At 46.5% G+C, this 18,213-nt stretch overlaps 1 protein-coding gene across 5 annotated transcripts in view; it reads left to right on the forward strand.

Moving 5' to 3' along the window:
* Positions 1 to 18,213, forward strand: part of MVB12B (multivesicular body subunit 12B) — a 57,813-nt gene that overhangs the window by 18,134 nt on the left and 21,466 nt on the right. For all 5 annotated transcript variants that reach the window (XM_050319897.1, XM_050319902.1, XM_050319898.1 and 2 more), the window contains one exon: positions 10,245 to 10,342. In XM_050319897.1, the coding sequence (XP_050175854.1) occupies positions 10,245 to 10,342 (98 nt within the window). The remainder of the gene's footprint in view (positions 1 to 10,244; positions 10,343 to 18,213) is intronic.

Genomic DNA, 18,213 nt, shown 5'->3' on the forward strand with positions numbered 1-18,213 from the left:
TTGCTTGGTCACTTGCCAAGCCCTGGTACACTGCTTGCTGTTGAGTGCTGTCACGTGTGCTGCAGGCAGAGATGCTTCTCAATAGAGATGGAGGCAAAAGAGATGAAAAGCCATCAGTTTTTTTGAGATTCCAGCCTGTTCCATGGGGAGCTGAGACATTTTTCTGAAGCTCTACTGGACACAAGCTAGAGGCCAGCACAGGCCATGTGAGATCAGAAAGATGTCTTGATTTTAAAGCACAGATCTTCTTTTTCTGCCTGCAAGAAATTCCTGTCTGGGCAGATTTCCACAATAAAGAGAAAAATTAACATAGCAAGAGAATGTCAATGGCAGTGCTTAATAGCTGAGTGTGGAGGGTCACTTTATGGCTGAGCAGGGAAGGCTGCAGAACAGTGTCAGAGCTGTTGGGAACAGGGCCAAAATTAGAGCTCAGAGCATCAGCAACAGTCTGAAAAGAAGTGTTTACAAGGCTTATATATTTTATAACCTCTTGTTGTACAGTTTATGGTTTACAATGGCTGCAAGGAAATTGGATCAGTTTTGTTTTACTTGCCAAATAAAGCAAATGTCAAAATAGTCAATATAAAATGTATTCTAATTTGGCTGAGTTAAGCCAGCCAGTATGCAGTGGAATAATTGAATGTTACATTAATGCCTCCTAGTAAAACCCACCTGTCTGTAGTCAGCTCCACTCTCACACCCCACGCGTGATTTACAGGTAACTTTTACACTACCAGCCTGATCATTCAAAGCATCTTTCATGTCTCTTTTTTTTACTCTGATTATTTATTATCCAATATATTTTTTAAGAAATAGAAATGTATATAAAGGTGCATCCTGCAAATATTTCATTATTATGGGGAATACAGACTACTTGAAAGCCTCTTTTAATACTTTATCAACAATGTGGTGTGTAGCTCAACACAGTGTTTGTGAAAGATTGTAGTCACAAGTAACCTCTTATTTTTACGTCACTGTAGCGAGAGAAGATGACACTGGCAGCCAGTTTGCTGTTTTATTCCATGTAGATATATCCTCACAGGTACAGCAGTGAGTTGTTTTGATGCTGCCTCAATGCTGAGGGAGAATTGGTGAGCAGTGCTGCATGGAGCGCTGTGGAGAGTCTGATGTTGGGCTGGTCACATATCTCAGCTGCTCTCCTCAGTTGCTGTCTGGCATTATAGAATAATTCTAAATCAAGATGGTATGCCTGGGTGCTTCAGAACAAGCGGTAATGCTGCACGTAAGCTAAACCAGTAAAACACACCAGTGACTTTCTGCACAACATAATCTTCCAAAATGGAAGAACTTTTTACTGTGGGAGATATTTATTTCTGCACCAGCCCCTCTGATCTGTGGTGTAAAGTGCTGATGGCAGTGGATGGCGGCACATCAGAGTATGGTCATGTGTCAGAGGTGTGACCTCCACAGCTCGCTGCACGTCAGCAGTGCAGCTTGCACTGCTCCTGTCACGGGGTTATGGCTCACAGTGTGGGCTGCACAAGGGGAGGCTTTGTTTGAGTGTTGTGCAGGACTGCATATGGTATTTTTCAGCCGTTTCTTCTCCTTGGTGTTTTCTACTGCAGGCATCTGGCTTGCTGGCTTCTAACAGCAGCCATGGCACATCCTGGTGAGGGTGGTATGCTGTGCTGTGCAGCACAGCCGTGCCATTGTGCAGGCATCAAGCTGCTTTACTTCTTTTCTCTCCAAATTCTGCGACAGCTTCTTGGAACTAATGGCAACCTGGACAAATGCACTTGGAGTTTCCTGTCCTACTGCTGAAGGGTGGCTTTTGTAGGCTTCAGTGACACAAGGGAGTTTGATGTAACTTTCCTCGTACCTCTACTCTGTGTGCGAGGCTTGTGCTGCATGGTAGCATTGCTGTGGGGAGCAGGAAGGTAATCCTCCCCCAGAACAGGTGCTGCTAACAGCTGACTCACCTGGCCCTTGGCACACTGTTGCTTCACCCAGCCTGTGCATCAAAGGTCACCAGTGCATGGGTGGGGATTGGAGAACAGCAGTGTCTCTGGCCTCAGCCCTGCCACTGGTCAGGCTCTGTTGGAGTAGGCTGGAGCAGGATTTGTGGATGATGTTCTCCTCTTCGAGTGCAGGTCCAGCATTGGGAGCAACCTCAAGCCATTTTGCCTTGCAGCTGCTTGTGCAGTGGCTTCATCCCAGCTGCAGTGCTCTGAGGCACTGGGTGGCTTCTGTGGCTAGGGAGCACATTCCTTCAGGAGCCTCTGCCACTGTCACTCAAACAGCCCGCTCACAATTTGTCAGCTGCAAGCAAGATGTCAGTCAGTGCTGCCGAAGTGTGTTTTACAGTGACAGACATAATTGCACTTAACTTTTTGCGTGGATGTTATCAATCTGTGATGGATACTTTGGGAAATGGAGCACTCTGATTGCAGATGATGTGTCACAGGCATTTAATCTCCCTCTTGGAGAGACTTGGGATTCAGTCACAACTTTTATTTGTTGATGTCAGGTTTTGAAAATGTGGATTTGCACTGACCCTGAGAATCATTCAGTCATTTGGTTTGTGAAGCTGTCATCCAAAAGGTTAATGGCTTACCTGGGAGAGGAGAGGAGAAGGAAGATCTGGCTGCAATCTACTTGAATTCCTCTCATGTGCTAGCACAGCCGGTTGGTGTGCGGGTTCAGAGGGGCAGAGCTCCTCCGGCTGCCTTCCCAGAATGCCTGTGCAGCAGATGTTCCAGACTGCCCTGGCTGGAGGGAGCTGCAGGCGGGTGCTGGTCCCACAGCAACTCCTGTGTGGCCACAGGGACACGTGCTGGCCTGTCCAGGGGAGATGGTGGTTCCTCTGGACTCTGTCCCAGTCCGGACAGCCTCTCCCTGCTCCTGCCTCCTCCCAGGGCCTGGGCCCAGCATGCAGCCGCTGTGCTTTGGCTCTTGCCTGGCCCCTGTGGCTGAAAACCGACTGAAACAGCTCGTTTGTGCTGCAGCTCAGCCCTGGCAGCTCTGGGTCCCTCCTTCCCTCCCTGCGTGGAGCAGGTCTGTCTGTGCCACCAAGTGCTCAGGTCTTCAAACACTGCTCTGGCAGAGCACTGCACCCGCGAAATGCCACTTTGGCTTTCATTAGTAGGTAGCCATTGCTCTACTTAAATCCCTGGAATAAGAGCAAGATGTGTCAATTTTCCTCCTGAGCTCCCAATTACTTTTTCATTAGTTACGCTGCCCCTCCTTAGAAAAAGGAAAATATTTGCTACTCTGCTCCCAGTAGGGCTTCATGTTGAGGAATGTAAGCATTTCCTTGCTAGGCAGAGGAGTCTGATTTTTCAAATTGATTTATTAAGGGTGTTTGAAGTTGGTGGTGTAAGCTTGGGAGGGATCAGTGTGTGGCTTTCTGCTGCAGGCTGATGATGTGCAGTTGTGGCAGGTCATCAAACAGCACCAACCAAAAGACCTATAAGATCAAGTAAAAAATACAATATAGTAATTTTATTAATTATTATATGTTGAATATATTATTTGGCTGGAATGCTCAAATCACTTGCATCACAAAACACGGCACAACATTCCTAGTTTTTAAATTACATACTTACAGAAGCCAAGGATGGCATAAGGGCTGAGGTCACGTCTCAACAGCAATGGATTAAAAACCCTATGAGGCTGAAACAGTAAGTTGAAACCTGGAGGAAGTGTTTCTATGGACACTGTCCGATGGGGATGGTAAGAAGTGAAATGTAAGGATGAAATGTCCATGATGCATACAGGCTGTGCAGATGTGAACATGATGGTTTGGGTGGCTAAGCAAGGGTTGGCACACATTTCTCCAGAGTCTGGTTCCCATAAAGGATTTGTTATGAAACGGCACTGACCGTGTGGCTCGCGTCCAGCTCAGCTGGATGAAGACGTGCAAAAATTGGTCACAGTCCAGTATGTTTTAGTGGTAGAAAATGGTGATTAGGAAAAAATGTTTAAACAATATAGTTGGTTTCCGGGCATAAGAGTCCCTTGCAGCAGCTGAGAAGGAAAGCCATGAACTGTAGTTAGAATGATCCTGATTTATTTAGCTGATATTGAGGATGCATTGAAAAATTTGGGGAGTGCTCTAAGTGAAGAGTCATTTTTCTTTATAGAGCCCTATGCTTGCTATATTGCATTATTCCTGGAGGCATGTTTTTTTTGGGGCATAGCATAGGGTCATTAAGTCCAAACCAAAGGTATCTGCTTGGAGAAGCTGTACTCTGGGTTTTTAAATAAGGCCTGCAGGGGTATTGAGCATTTTTTCCTAAAACTTATGTGTTGTCTGCTATTTACTATGATCTCTGTCACTGCTGATTTGTAATCTGCACTTTCACCCTGAAGTGCATGTGGTTGTGTTCAGATATTTCCTTCTTTAAATCAGTCACTTTCACCATTTTCCAAAACACTTCTTGAGTTTATTGCTTTTAGTAAAGTGTTTGGACTGTCATTATTTATTACTGGCAAAGTGCTGACAATGTGCTCTTCCCAAATGAGTCTTTATGTGGAATATTTGTTTAACAGGTTTTGCAGGGGAAGCGTTGATGTACCTGTGGGCCCGGCTCTGCCTGTAGCGCCCAGGAGCTGTGAGGTCTGCTTGGGCAGCAGCCTCCCATCACCCCCTGCCCCCTGGGAGGGGCTTCTCTTTGAGAGGGGCTTTGCATTGTGCTCGTGAGCCTGGGCTTTGTTGTGCTGATTAATTTGACAGAATTTAAAATCCTAACCAAGGAAGCTTGCACCGTGTGTAATTTATCTTGTTGGAGTATTTCTGCTGTTTGGCAATTTTTCCCCACTGCTTCATTATCTGAAAACTCCTGACTCTGGAGAGCAGCTCGTGAAGGATGTGGAAGCCACACGCTTCCCGCCGCAGCCTCCCGAGACACGGCGCTGCTCAGCTGAGACAACCACTTCATAAGCACTTCGTGCTTGCAGTGCGAGCTCTCAGTTCTTTGATGCAGCCTCTGCCTATAAGGATTTAATGGGCTGCAGCTCAGACTTCCAAGCGTTGTATATTAAACTTGTTGGGTTCTTTCTGTTGTTTGGCAGCTGCTCTGTCCTAGTTACTCAAGTCCTCTGATCTGAATTAATCCTCGTGTAGAGGAAGCTGCAGGAGCTTCATTCTGCATTAGGCCCAACCATTTTGGATTGCCGGTCTACCGGAGATCATGTGCACTCCTGAGCATCCCCGGGGTTTGTGTGTACAGCCAGTGACTGCTCTTGTTTGACAGGGGAGTGCGACATCACCCCTCCGTCATCGTCCTGGCATGGGTGTTCGGGGAGGGGAACACATGGAGGCACGAGCTGTGTGCAGTGCATGGAGCACGCGCTGCCTTCCTCCCTTCCTACAGCTGGGAGAGTTAAACGGGCAGATCTGAACGTGGAAAGAATTGCTTATTCCCTTTTTCATTCTCTCTTGCATTTGGGCTTTTATAAAATCTGAATCTGGCACCCCCAGTTCTCATTGACTTTTAGGAAACAGGATATTTAAGTAGCTTGGAATGAGATGAAATGCTTGCAAAGCCCATATGTTGCTTGTTTTAGGGAAAGGGTCAGGAAGGTTTTAGAAAGTATTTAAGTATTTGGTTTACACGATTAGAATAGATTGTCTGGAATGAAGTCCATTACCCGAGGTGATTTTTGCCTCGCCGTTTTGGTTTTCATTGCAGTTTTTTGGAGTATGAGGTAGGTGTTCTGGCATTGCAGCACCCCAGCACAGTCAAAGTTAAGGGCTGTGAATAAATAGTGTAGCTGGGATCTGGCCACTGCCAGAACCACGGATACCTGCTGGGCTGTGAGCTGCAGTCTGGGAAATGCCTCCTGGTAGAGCAGGTGATTGCCAAGTCCTCTGATGCCAGTCTGTGGAATCCCAGCAGCTCCCTTCTTAGAAATGGACCTTTTCCAGTCTCCATAGGCAAAGCTTTCAAGTTGAATTACGTTTCTTGAGAGCTGCAGCCTGATACTAACTCATTTTAGGTGTGTTTTCAGCCTTCTACAGCTTGGAATTTAATTGTTCTGTCCTAAGTTTTTCATGAGGTGTGATCGTTCCATGTTCATTGATTATGGAAAATAAGGTCTTTTTTTTTTTTTTTTTTTGTTTGGAAGGTATTCCTATGAGACTGGTGGTTTTTCTGTTCTGAAAGTCATTGTGAAAAAACAGACTTTGCTGGTCCAGATGCTGCTCTGGGTGCCACACTTGTACCACCCCAGACCGTCACTGCTGGGTCCAAAGCCCATCTTCCCGTTGGGCTTTTGCTGTGCATTGTTGATATTTTTATGTGAATTATGAAGCATCCTTTGATATCTGGCATTTCCCCTTGTGATCCTCTGTTCCTTTTTATGAGTACTTGCCTCCTCACTTCAAAAGCAGTTCATCACCTTCCCGCAGACAGTTCTTAACCGGTTTGGAACTGTCAGGCATTCCTGGGCCTGTTTTATGTGAGTTACTCTCCAAAAACATTCAGAAAGTGGCTATGATGTGCACAGACCTCAAATCTCCTTTGCCTGCATGTGAAGGATCTCCTCATCATATGCTGACTTGTTCTGTGGACTTACTGACTGAAAGAGCAACTGAAATTAAGAGAGTGATTAAACCTGCCCTGTCCTGAGCTGTTGCAGTGGGTTCATCCTAAATTGTCTGGAAGTTATTGTATGCTGGAAAAAAATATGTTTGGCATTGAGGCAGTGCTGAAGCAGTGTGGGTTTGACTTCAGCTGCAGAGGGACATCCTGGAGCCCTGTGCTTGGCCTCACTGGAACCATCCAGTCCTTCTGCAGCACCAAATCAACTCATCACTTTCTTTTGGAGAGGAGGAAAGCTTCTTCTGATGACAGTTCAAAAGGAAGATAATTGGCATGGGGTAGTTAATGCAAGTTGCTGTTCCTTAACATCAGAGATTCACTAAAATACTAATAATTACTGTTAATATCTTCCAGTGGAAACTTTCTGAGTAAACGAGCACTGGTTGAGGCAGCATTTAACGGCCACCGCTGGCATGATCAGAATGCAAATAAGTGTTATTAGCCTAATGATTTTGCTGTCACCACGGTGTGCAGCAGTAGTGTTGTGAATATGTCATGCAGTACCCGTGAATTTGGAAAGTGTGTCAAAACACAACTTCAATTAGTTTGCTCTAATTATGGCTCTAGAGAGTTCATAACTATATATCACTCCTCATTAAAAGAGATTTTCTTGTATGGATTAATACAGCACATAAAGGGGTGTTTGAGCGATCGGAGGCAGGGCTGTGCAGAGAGGGATGCCCATGGGATGCTGGGAGGTGCGGCAGGTCTAGAGCAGTGCCAGGGTCCAGCTCCATCCCGTGAGCTCCTGGTGCAGGACCAGGGCTGGGATACCTCCCAGGCAGGAGCGGGCGGCTGTGCCAGGTCAGCTGTGGGTTGCAGCTTCAGTGTCCCTCAGCACAGGAGCCTCTTGGATGGTTTTGGACAGGCTCTTCAATTGAAAATAACCAAACCAATAATAAACTGGAACAACAACAAAACCCAAACCACAAAAGCCCTGGGAGGAACCACACTTGCTACTAAAATAGAGATGTGACCTGAAAGCTTTGCTCTGGTAAAGGCCAAGGAACACAGGCAGTCAGAAGCCTGTGCCAGCCTGGCCTCCGCAGAGAAGCCCTTTGGGATGCCGGGTGTCCATGCCCCTTTCCCAGGGCATTTATAGTGCCTTTTGCATACTATCTTGTCACATTGCCTGAGCATGTTCCAGCTTTGCAAAACAGCAAAAAGATTGTTGTGCTCACAGGTGAGAAGTTGTGGAAGGGTTAAAGTAGTAATTGTTTAAATCTTTTAGGCTTTCCTCCCAGTTCTGAGGTAATTTGATGAAGAACTTCACCCTAATTAAATATTCAAATTAGGAATAAGTGTCAGTATGGCTTCCCATTGCCTGGAATGATGATTAATTGTATTCAAAACTCTAGTGGCCGCTGTAATCTAAACCAAACCGTTGTTCTTGATTATTTGTGCAACACATTTACCATGTTTTTGTTTTAAAATTTAAACTAGTAATTGATTTGCCATATGCCGCAGAGCTGCACATACTTCCACGATATGTGTTTAGGAACTTGGGGACTTTGTAATTGGGGTTTTCTTGCTTTTCAATGGCAGCCTCTTTTTTTTGTCTTCTACAATGCAAAATGATTTGGCTCTCACAACACATAAGGAAAATGCATTATGCAATCAACTTTGTAGGTATAAGTTATATTGATCCTGGCCAAAGTTTGCATTAATTTAAAATAAATTGGGCTTTGTTTCCCATTTCTCCCTACAATGTCATACTTTCATAAAAGGACAGGGGGAAGGAGAGACCTGACTTCCATCCAGCCCTGTCTTATGGTCTTGCAGCTAATGTTCTTCTTGGAGATATTTCTCTGGCTGTCCACATGCAGCTCAGTGGGAGTGATAGAATGCCCAGTTGTCCTACTGCAGGAATGGCAAGTGGCCCCCAGGGTGGGGATGCTGGCCCTTGTTACAGCCACAGTCAAGCCCCTGGTGTCAAGGCTGGGCTGGCACTCCTCACCAGCCCCACGAGCAGTGTTGGGAGTGCTGAGGGCAGGTCTACACGTGTGCACTCCCCGTCACCTTCATTGTGCCTCTGCCACCCTGGGATTCCTCAGGGTGTCTTAACATCCATCCATGTTAACTGGAGAGCAGAGGGGTTCCCTGTGGAGCTGGGCAGTGAGGGCTGGGCACGCCTGCTGCCGCTGCAGTCGTGCGTGTGTGGTCAGTTCCTGGGCAGGTGAGCGATTCGTTTTCATCGCACGCGTGGCACGCGCCCTCCATCTGCTGTGCGTGTGAGCTGCCTGGCATGGGGGAACCGACTGGGGCTGTGGTGCAGAGATTCTTCTGCAAGCAAAGGACTCAAAACTGTGCTGGAAAGCTGCTGCCTGCGTTCTGGAGCCAAGGGCTGTGTCGTGGTGCTCAGGCAGTGCTGCCTCGAGCCGGCTGTGGGGCAGTCCCTGCAGTCTTCTGGCTGAGGGCACATGCCCTAGCGTGGCAGTGGGCTGTGCAGGAGGGCTGTCCAGAGGGCAGGGCATCAGCCTCTCCTGCAGCACAAACTGGTACGAACTTCTAAAGAATACTTTCCTTAGAAATGGCCCTTTTAAGTAGATCTGCTTTGTTTGCTTCCAGAACAATTCCTGCTGTTCTGTTTGTGGTGAAGAAAGCAGTCCCCCCACAGACCAGAGAAATTCATAGTCTTTCTATTGGCTGTTTTGGTGCCTTGGAAAGTATTTTTGGATACTGCTATTAAAAACCAAATGAAAAGTGTGTCATGCCTACAGGCAGTGGTCTCCTGTTTTAAAGTGTGTTCATGACAAACCTTCTTTGGAGACTCTCATGTGGATTGTGTTTTAAACAGCATACTGATAGCCAAATTCAAATGTATTTTCACACCATCTTTTTTTGGTTAGAAATAGCTTTGGGGAGCACAAGCAAACTCAGACTGATGTTTGCTTTTTCTTGTTTTATCTGTGCTGTTCACCATCAGCTGCATCGAGGGCTAAAAATACATAGTTCTTCCCAAAATGTGTCTTGTTTTTAAAGACAAATAACTTCCAGATGATTCATGTGGTAGATAAAACCTGCTGGCTGAGAACGTGAGTTTGATGCTCTGCTGGAGAATACACAGGGCCCTGTCTCACACATTGGGACTCCAGGAGGACACAAAGGTCACCTAGTTCTCCCTCTGGCAGGAGGGTGATGCTGAGGGTCTGCTTGTGCCCAGGAGCTCTCACTCAGGTGAGGTGGGAGCTGCTGCCTCATGCTGCACTGAACCCCTCTGTGAAGAGGGAGCTGCTTCATTATGTGTGGCAACACGGTCCAGAAGATTAATGGTAACATTTTACTAAAATTCACACAGACTTGGGATCTGTATTAAAAAAATATAGATTTTAATTGAAAGGGAAAAGCCATGTGGGCTGTTCCTGGGTGCTGGCTTGAGTGGAGCTGCTGTGCCTGGCCGGGGGCAAATGCCCTGGTCAGAGTGGATGCCCTGCCAGGGCTGGATGCTCCACAGGAGTGAATGGTCACCATTGCAGCCCTCAGTTTTTGGCTGAGCCCAGTGCTCAGTGGGGTGGAGGAGGCTGATCTTGGACGTAGACAGTTTGTAGACAGTTTTGGAAGCAATGTTAATACTAGCTGCTTTACCTGACTGGAGTCGTTAGGTTGGAGCGAGCTGACAGCAGCAGCGTTTTCTGCTCTGTAGTAACGTCATCCCCATTTCCCCTCTCTCTCCCTCAGGCATATCTCACTGACGCTCCCGGCCAGCTTTCGGGGCAAGAGTCACAGCACCCGCCTGGACCTGGAGCACCAGCACTCCAACCTGTACGCAATCTCAGGTGAGCTGCCACGGCTTCTTTGCTCTTGTGGAATCAGAAGTGTAAACAAGTACAGCAAACCTGCACGTGCAAACAGCCAGGTGTGTGGTACCCGTGGAACAACATCAGCTTTTGATCAGTGCCATTTAATAGTTGAGGGCAGCTGGGATGCAGAGAGACCCCAGGCAGGTGTTGCCAGCAGGAGGTCTTACTGATCCCCAGAGACATTGCAGCCCCTGAGGAGGGATGCTGCTGCCTGACAGGGTGCCATGTTAGAGCTCTGATGGCAAACAACGTTTGCACATACTTTGCTCCTCATCTTTTTCGTGATGTTCACAGGCTAGTCACAAGAGATATCTCTGCTGGTTTCACAAGAAGCTTAGTCCTGCCCAGCAGGGATGTTTCAAACACAGTGGTCTTTGCCACCCTTAACATACACAGTAAAAACAGATGAGACTTTTACTCTTCCCCATTTCTATATTCGAAATACTAGCACTGCATGAATTTGCTTCCTCAGTATTAGGGCAAATTTGGAGTTAGATGTTAGGATATGGGGGTTCTGCTTTAGTTGTGAGAACATGTATGTACATGCATGCTTGGTCTCTCTAGTTGCAGATTTCACCATTCCAAACCAGTATACAAGTGCTAGAGCCAGTGATAGTTTCCAGATGTTGTGGAATGAGCCTTTCAATTAATATTTTAGCCAGTTTTTGTTTTTAAGTAGTACTAATCTGCAGGGAGTTGTTTATTGAAGTAGAGTGAGGAGGGTCAAGCCTATTCCTTCCTCCATGCAGGTACAGGTACTTGTTACTGTGCCTCACGACCATGCAGTGGGTTGTTTTGGAGCTGGGGTGCTTGTGACTTGTCACTGGCAGCTCTGTTCTTCAGGAGGAGGTCCTGGCTCCAAGTGCTTGCTTTCTTGAAGGAAGACTGAACTCGAAGGGAACGTAACCAGATTCTGTGGGCCCAGGAAGAGCTGCCTCTGAGAGCAAGAGGCAGGAATGGTTTAGAGTTGTACCTCATGGACTCCATCACTCTTGAATGTGCTGAGAGCTGTGTGGTCTGGGATCAAAGCTGTGTTCATGGACCAAAGCAAAGGGACTTCTGGTTCTGCAGAGTAAAAAATGCTGGGTGCAACTGTGGCCCAGGAGTGTGTCTCACCCACCCCTTCTCTTAGGGGCTGGCTCGTGTGTTGTGCTTTGGCTGGGTATTGCTGAGGTGCAGCAGTTTTCCTTGGAGTTTTTGGGGTTTTTTTTGAGTACTAATACACCTGAACAAATATTGTGACAGGCATGGTAAAATCGCACTTAGCCACATTTTCTCTTTGTTATGTTTTTTTTGAAAGGGAAAAAAATATTGCCTTTAAACCTGACTCCATCAAAACGTAATGAAAGTCCAGTCGCTTCTTCTGGCTGAAGGAGATTTTAGGACAGTTTGGAAACCCAGTAAAAAGAGCAGTGGATTCAGTTGGCTGTGCAGTAGGTACTGCTTGTGCATAATCAGGGAAGAGAAGATGACAAAAATGTGCCATTCACAGGCTCTTGCTATTAATAGTGAGTGACACTTGTAACATGGGAACATGACATTAATTCATGTACCATAATCAAAGGGTTATTTAAAAGGTAATCTCTGCCTGAAACTGCAGCTTTGGGTTCCTAAAGAGGTAGAATATAACAATTGCATAATTCTTGTCAGTCCTTGTTTTTCTTGTTACTCTCCTGCCCTAATAGATTTGGAAATGTAAGGGAAGGCGTGTTCCTGTGTTCACGCGAGACAGTCCTGATGGGGATGGGAAGCTGTGCTTTCTCTCCTGGGAAAGCACCAAGTGCCCCAACAGCAGCAGCTCCATGTGGGTGTTACTGAGAGAGACCCTTCCCCAGGATGTGCAGGCTCTGCTCACTCCACAGCCTGAGGAGCCCTTTGCAAAGAGCCTGAACACTTCACCAGACCATTACAGCCAGAGCACAAAACAGGCCTATGGAACTGGATAGGGCATTAGTTCTCCATGTTTGCATGAGCACATTTCAAAGCATATAGCTCTTATTTTTCCTCCAATTGCACATTCTCCTCCTGAAATGCTGTTATATGAGTTCTGCATATGCTGTAATGGCTATTGCAGCTGTGAGCCCTTTCCAAAGAAAGAGTCTTGTCATATGAAACATCCTGTGCATTGGCAGGATCTTCATGCACAGCTCCTGACCATGGCTGCCTTGTCAGCAGCTGCAATGAGGTGCTGTGACAATTCCCTTTGTGTGCTTAAACCTTGCTGAGGTGGATTAGCCCCAGACGGTGCTGTGGAAACCATTCCCAAGTTTCCCGTTCTGTTGGTGTCGTGTGCAGCCAGTCCGGTCTATCTGCAGTGCTCTCCGCAGTGCCATGGCAACGGGAGGTTTAGGAACGCCCGCCGGAGCTGTGCTGCAGGCCGTGCTTTGCCAGGCCGCATTTTGCTGTGGTGGGGTCCCTGCCGGGGAGGGATGGGTGCGTGGGAGACGTGTGGGTGGCAGTGGCGCGTGGCCGGTGTGGTGGGTGAGGGGATGCGGGTCTCTGGCGGGCACAGGATTCCTCTCTGCCTGCCCGGCAGACAGGCCTGTGGGCTCCCTCTCTTGGCTCCCAGCATAGTGGAGTGGTTTCTGGGGCTGGTGAGAGAAACAAAAGGCTTTAAGAACAGTCTCTTCCAATGTTGGTATTGCCTTAGTCTGTGGTGGGCACAGGAGGAGCCGCTCAGGAAGGGAGGGCCGGAATGAAGAGCTGCAGCATTGTCTCGCTTCGCTCTCTGTAGACGCTCAGGATTTTCTCAGCAGTCAATGAAAACATTTTAAGCTGGGGTTCAGCATGTTTGTGGAAGGTGACATGTATTTTGGCTGTTGATCCTACTCTCTTATTTCAAATACATTTTGGCAGAATGACCGTATCCTTGCTGGAACTGCCCACTACCCCTTGGGCTGTGTAATGCAGTTGTTGTTTGCACAAAACTGGAATCAAGGAAAAAACAGTCCTGAAAGCAACAATTACAGTTTTTAACCAGTGTTTTGTCATTGCCAGTCTTGGCAACAAGACACTGGGTGACCAGAAATTTAAGGAGACTTCTCTTGGCACAGTAAACTATTAAGTCAGTCCCTGACAGGGTGCAGATAGGGAAGCAGTGCCCAGACCCCACAGCAGGAGCCTGTCAAGCACGATGGTAGTGTAGCACTGGCACTGCTGGCATCATCCATGTGCCCAGCACCTTCTGTGCTCCCACTCCGTGCCACACACTGCAGACCAAAAGGCAGAATTAGTTCTAAGTTAATGTGCAGAAGGTCTGTGGGTGCTGCTGTGAGCAGGGTGCTGAGGAGCTGACAGGTTTAATGTGCATGCTGGGACAGGCAGCTGCTGGAAGAAGAATGCCTCGCTCCAGACAGACCTGTCGACAGACACAGCTCAGTATTTCACAGCACAGTCTTTTCTTGTGGCCTTCAGCTTAATTAAGATGTTGTTGTGACTACATACTGCCTTCATTTCAGACTTAAGCATCTTTTGCCTGCATATTGCTTTGGCTTATCAGAGGCACAAGGACAGTGAGGGAGAGGCAGCCCTTGCAGGCAGGCACAGATAATAACATACAGGGAAAATTCCTGAATGAAGTGAAAAATTATTTATAATAATGGTACTCAAATAGAAGGGAAATAAGTCACTCTAAGGGTATATAAATTTTTATGATAGTGTATAAACAGCCATAGCTTGCCTTGTCTCCCATCTATCCCTGCAGAGAATGAGGGCAACATCTAGCATAAAGAAAAATATAATAAGAAAATGAAGAAACGAATGGGAAGAGCTGGAGGATTGATCACCCAGTGTATTTGTATATCCTGATGTAAAAGGTGCTGCTGACAGGTGGCCAGGTTTCTTCTGTATAAAACCATGTGTGTGCTGTCAGGGCGGTGTGAGCAGCCTTGTTTCGATTGATGAATTGCCTGCTTTCTTGATTAAACCTTCCGTCACTTACGAAACAAAAAGCCTGTGTTTCGATGGCAGAGTGGGACATGTCAAAAAAATCTGTCTGCTTTACCTTTGTGCAGATGTTGGGCACAGACTGCCACATGTATTATTAAAATGAATGTGGCATTTACTGTGCATTATTTCTTTCCTGGGAGAAGGGACCTGTAAATTATATGCTAATAATAAGCTTTAACCCTTCCAGGAACCTGGAGATTTAGGAATGCAGATATTCCTGCAGGCCTCACTAATTGAATGGGCTCTAACACCACTTCAGTGGGGTGAAGTAACTAAGCATTGACTTCAGCACAGTGTGCTGGTGCCTCTCGGGATCTTGCCTCCCATAAGTTTTCTGCTCTGTAAGTGCCACTGAAATGGAAACCTTCTGGATTACAAAGTCTCCCATCAAAAGTCCCCTCGAGCTCTGATTACAGGCAGAGTTGTCTCTGCCTGAGGCCAAGACCGGACTCAGGGTGGCTGCATGGCCATCGCACGACCTCCTCCTGGGGAGACAGGCCCTGCCCTCTGTGCTGGCAGAGCTGCCTACACTCTGCCCAGACTTGGATTGCACTTTCAGAATTGCCTCAGCCGGCCAGCTTGAGATGGACTCAATCAGTTATCCCAGGAAAATGATCAGGGGTGGAAAAAGGCTCAAGGCACCCTGCAAAGCATGTGGCAGGCTGTTGCGTTGGAAACTAGTGACTGAGTTTGCCAAAGGAGAGTTTGATGGCCTCAGATGTGGTTCGTGGGAGCTCATGAGCTGGTCCAAGCTGTGTGCTTCCCTGTAGTGAGGATTTGTGGGAGTCCATGAGCTGGTTCAAGCCATGTGCTTCCCCATAGTGGGAGTTTCTCAGCTGGAGTCGGGTGGGCAGAGCCCTCGCTGCCATTGGTCTGTGACCCTGCACTTTTGCTGAGCAGGGTTGTCTTTTTTTTTTTTCCTCTGAAATTTCCCTGTAGTCTTTGTTGTTACCTTACACATAGATGTGTTTGGGGGAGTAGCAGACAAATTTATGTAATTTGAATGTAGGACAGTCTCATCCGTTCTCTTGACCTGTTTATCTGACTACAGTAGAAATTGTGTTGCGTGCAGTCTGTCAAACAGTCTGTACAACCCCATCAGAATGTATGTACAAAGCACTTAAAGACTCTTCGTACCAGTTTGGTGCAGGAAACGAGCATGTGAACTTCCAGATCCTGTGGCAGCTGGCAACACATAGCCAGAAACCCAGCTTCAGTCATATGAACCTTTCCAAGTATTTTTATTCTGGAAGAAACTTGGAAATAATAAGAGGATCAGTTACTCTTGGATAGGACCAAGGTTCATCTTTTGAATACTTAAGGATGGAAACTATTCTAACAAAGCAACAGAACAAAACCAAAGCTTATTTTGATATATGTCTGTAGGCAGTATTTTGAAGTAACTCTTGCCAGCTGTCATCCCCAAACAATTAAAAAATTTATGCAAGTACCTTAAGAAATGAATGATGTTAGCTTGACACACTGATACACCATTCCTAAATTTGGTACCTCAGGTTATGTTAATCCATAGAAATAAAGCAGGATCCAGAAACACAGATTATTTGCACTGTATAAAAGTTAACTGAAGTGGTTTTTGCAATATGCTTAAGAATCTCCCACCACCCAGAGCATTCTCAGTTCAGTTTGAGACCCTGTTGAGCTGCAGGTGAAAGTTTTCATTCTCTTTCAGAGAAAAAAACCAATGTTCTCTGAGTTGGAGCTTAGATGTCACATCCCAAAGCATCCCATGTTTTATCCACTGATAAAGCAGTGTCCATGCTGTGATCAAGGCTGCAGCACCAGCCATTCACTTGCTGAGGAACATCGGGTTTTGGGCACTCATTTGATGCAGCCATGTCTTTGCATATATTTCTTACCTTAAAGGTATTACTATGTGGTTGTCTTTTACCACATGATCCACACAATTACTTGTGTGAGTATTTTGCTGTGAGAAGCTGGGCTGAGCACCAGGGAGGGGAAGCAAGGCCGGCTGCCAGCATAGCATGGTGTTGGCTGGAGGTGTGTGCCAGCATGCCACAGAGGAGGAGGTTTCCATGGGCAGCTCTTACAGGTGCCACTTCCTCCACAGCTCTCCCTTGTTTATTTTGGAATCACACCCCAGTATTTATTACCTTAAGGAGGTAAATATTTACTTAAATGGGTGTTTATTATATTTTATATATAAATATTTCTTTATTATCTTTAATATTTATTTCCCCTTTAAGACACTTTTTGTAAAGGTCAGAGCAAACTGTGGTCTGAGGGGTCGGAGAGGGAAACAGTTACAAGTGGATGCTCCAGTCCAAGTTCCACCTGCTGGGTCGCACAGGTCAATATTTGCAACAGCAGGCCCTGGGGCAAGGCCCTGTTGGTGAGGGGGCAGAGAGGCTCAGCCTGGCCAAGGCACGGGGGTGAGGTGAGCCAGGGTCTGGCCATGGCGTGAGGGCAAGCCAAGCTGGGGTCCATCTGCAGGAGGATGGGCTGCTCCTGCAGGCACTGCAGTGAGGTTGGGCGTTCACCCTACACTGATTTCTAATCCAGCTCTCTGGAGGCAGCAGAGAGTAGAAACTGGTGTTAATGATCTGAAAAACATCAAAGCCAGTGGATTCCCAAAAAGGAAACCGAGTTGCTTTTCCGTGATGGAGGTGGCGGCTCTCAGTGAGAGGCAGATGTCGCTTGTCTGGGCAGTGGCGTGGGAAGCGTTTGCTGTGTACGCTGCTCCGAAAGCAGCAGTTTGCTTCCTGGTTCAGTCTCCTGTTTGCAGTGGCTGACTTGGGAATGTCTAGTGGGATCTATCCTTTTTTTTTCCTCTTTTTTTTGTAATGACAAAAGTTTCTTTCAGAGGGCTTTCTAGATTTCATTACATTTCAGTGCCCATATGTCAAATTCCTTCTTATTGCAAAATGCCAGGTTATCTGGCCACACCTGCCACTTCCTCGGATGTCCGTTTTCTTTTAAAAGACGCTGTATCTTTTTTCTGTATGTAGGACAGATATTTTAATCAGATGTTAGTCATTTATTTTTGCAAACTATTGTTTTCCTTCATAATTTTTGCAGATAATTAAATGGCTCACTTGGCACAGTGTGTCTGCTTTATTAAAACAGGTAATTTTGAAAAAAAAAGAAAAATGCTGTTTTTTGGATCAGTGCACAAGGATTGCTTTTATCTTTGTCATCTGGCACAGTTCCTGGTGGTTCTGTGATCCCCTCCAATGTTCAGGGGGTTTGGAACCCCCACTCTCAGAAGGGAAGTCTTATGCTACATCTTACTGTTGGTAGCCATCCCTTCATTACGTTCTTGGCACTTCTTAAAGAGTAGAAGCGGAACTAAATTTATATTTTGTGACACTGAATTTTAATCAGGATGGTCCAAAAACCAGACAAGTTGTGACACAAGCTTTATTCTGCACTGAAACCTCTTTACTGAAGCTGAGATTAAAGTCAGCCTGTTCTTTACCATATTGCAATTTTCAGTCTTTGGACTAAGAGACCTGGATAATCTTCCAAATATAAAAGGTCCTATTAATATCAGCAGTTCAGGGAGGCTGGAGTCTCATGTAAAATGCTGCAGCTGCGTATTTCAGAAAGGGAAGTGTGCTACTTAATACTATATTTAATGAGATTCAGAAAACATGTTTGTTATTAAATTAGTGCATCCATGGTGTACAGACCCTTGGTGTCCTGTGGCAGTGCACCCTCCAGCAGCCCCAAACAGGGATGATGGAGCTGTGAATTCTCCCGCTGGTGTCTTTTCCCAGACGTGTTTTTTTGATGAATGTGTTGTTGCCCAAAGTACTACTATTCATTGTCTTCCTCACCTTAGTGTCATGTGCCTGTATGGGAGGTGAAGGCCCTGGCTGGGCACTGCCCTGCTGGCGTGGGGAGTGGCATGCAGGCAT

This window comes from Myiozetetes cayanensis, unplaced genomic scaffold (genome assembly GCF_022539395.1).
Source record: "Myiozetetes cayanensis isolate MyiCay16 unplaced genomic scaffold, myiCay2020 scf23, whole genome shotgun sequence".
In the NCBI taxonomy this organism is placed as follows: Eukaryota; Metazoa; Chordata; class Aves; order Passeriformes; family Tyrannidae; genus Myiozetetes; species Myiozetetes cayanensis.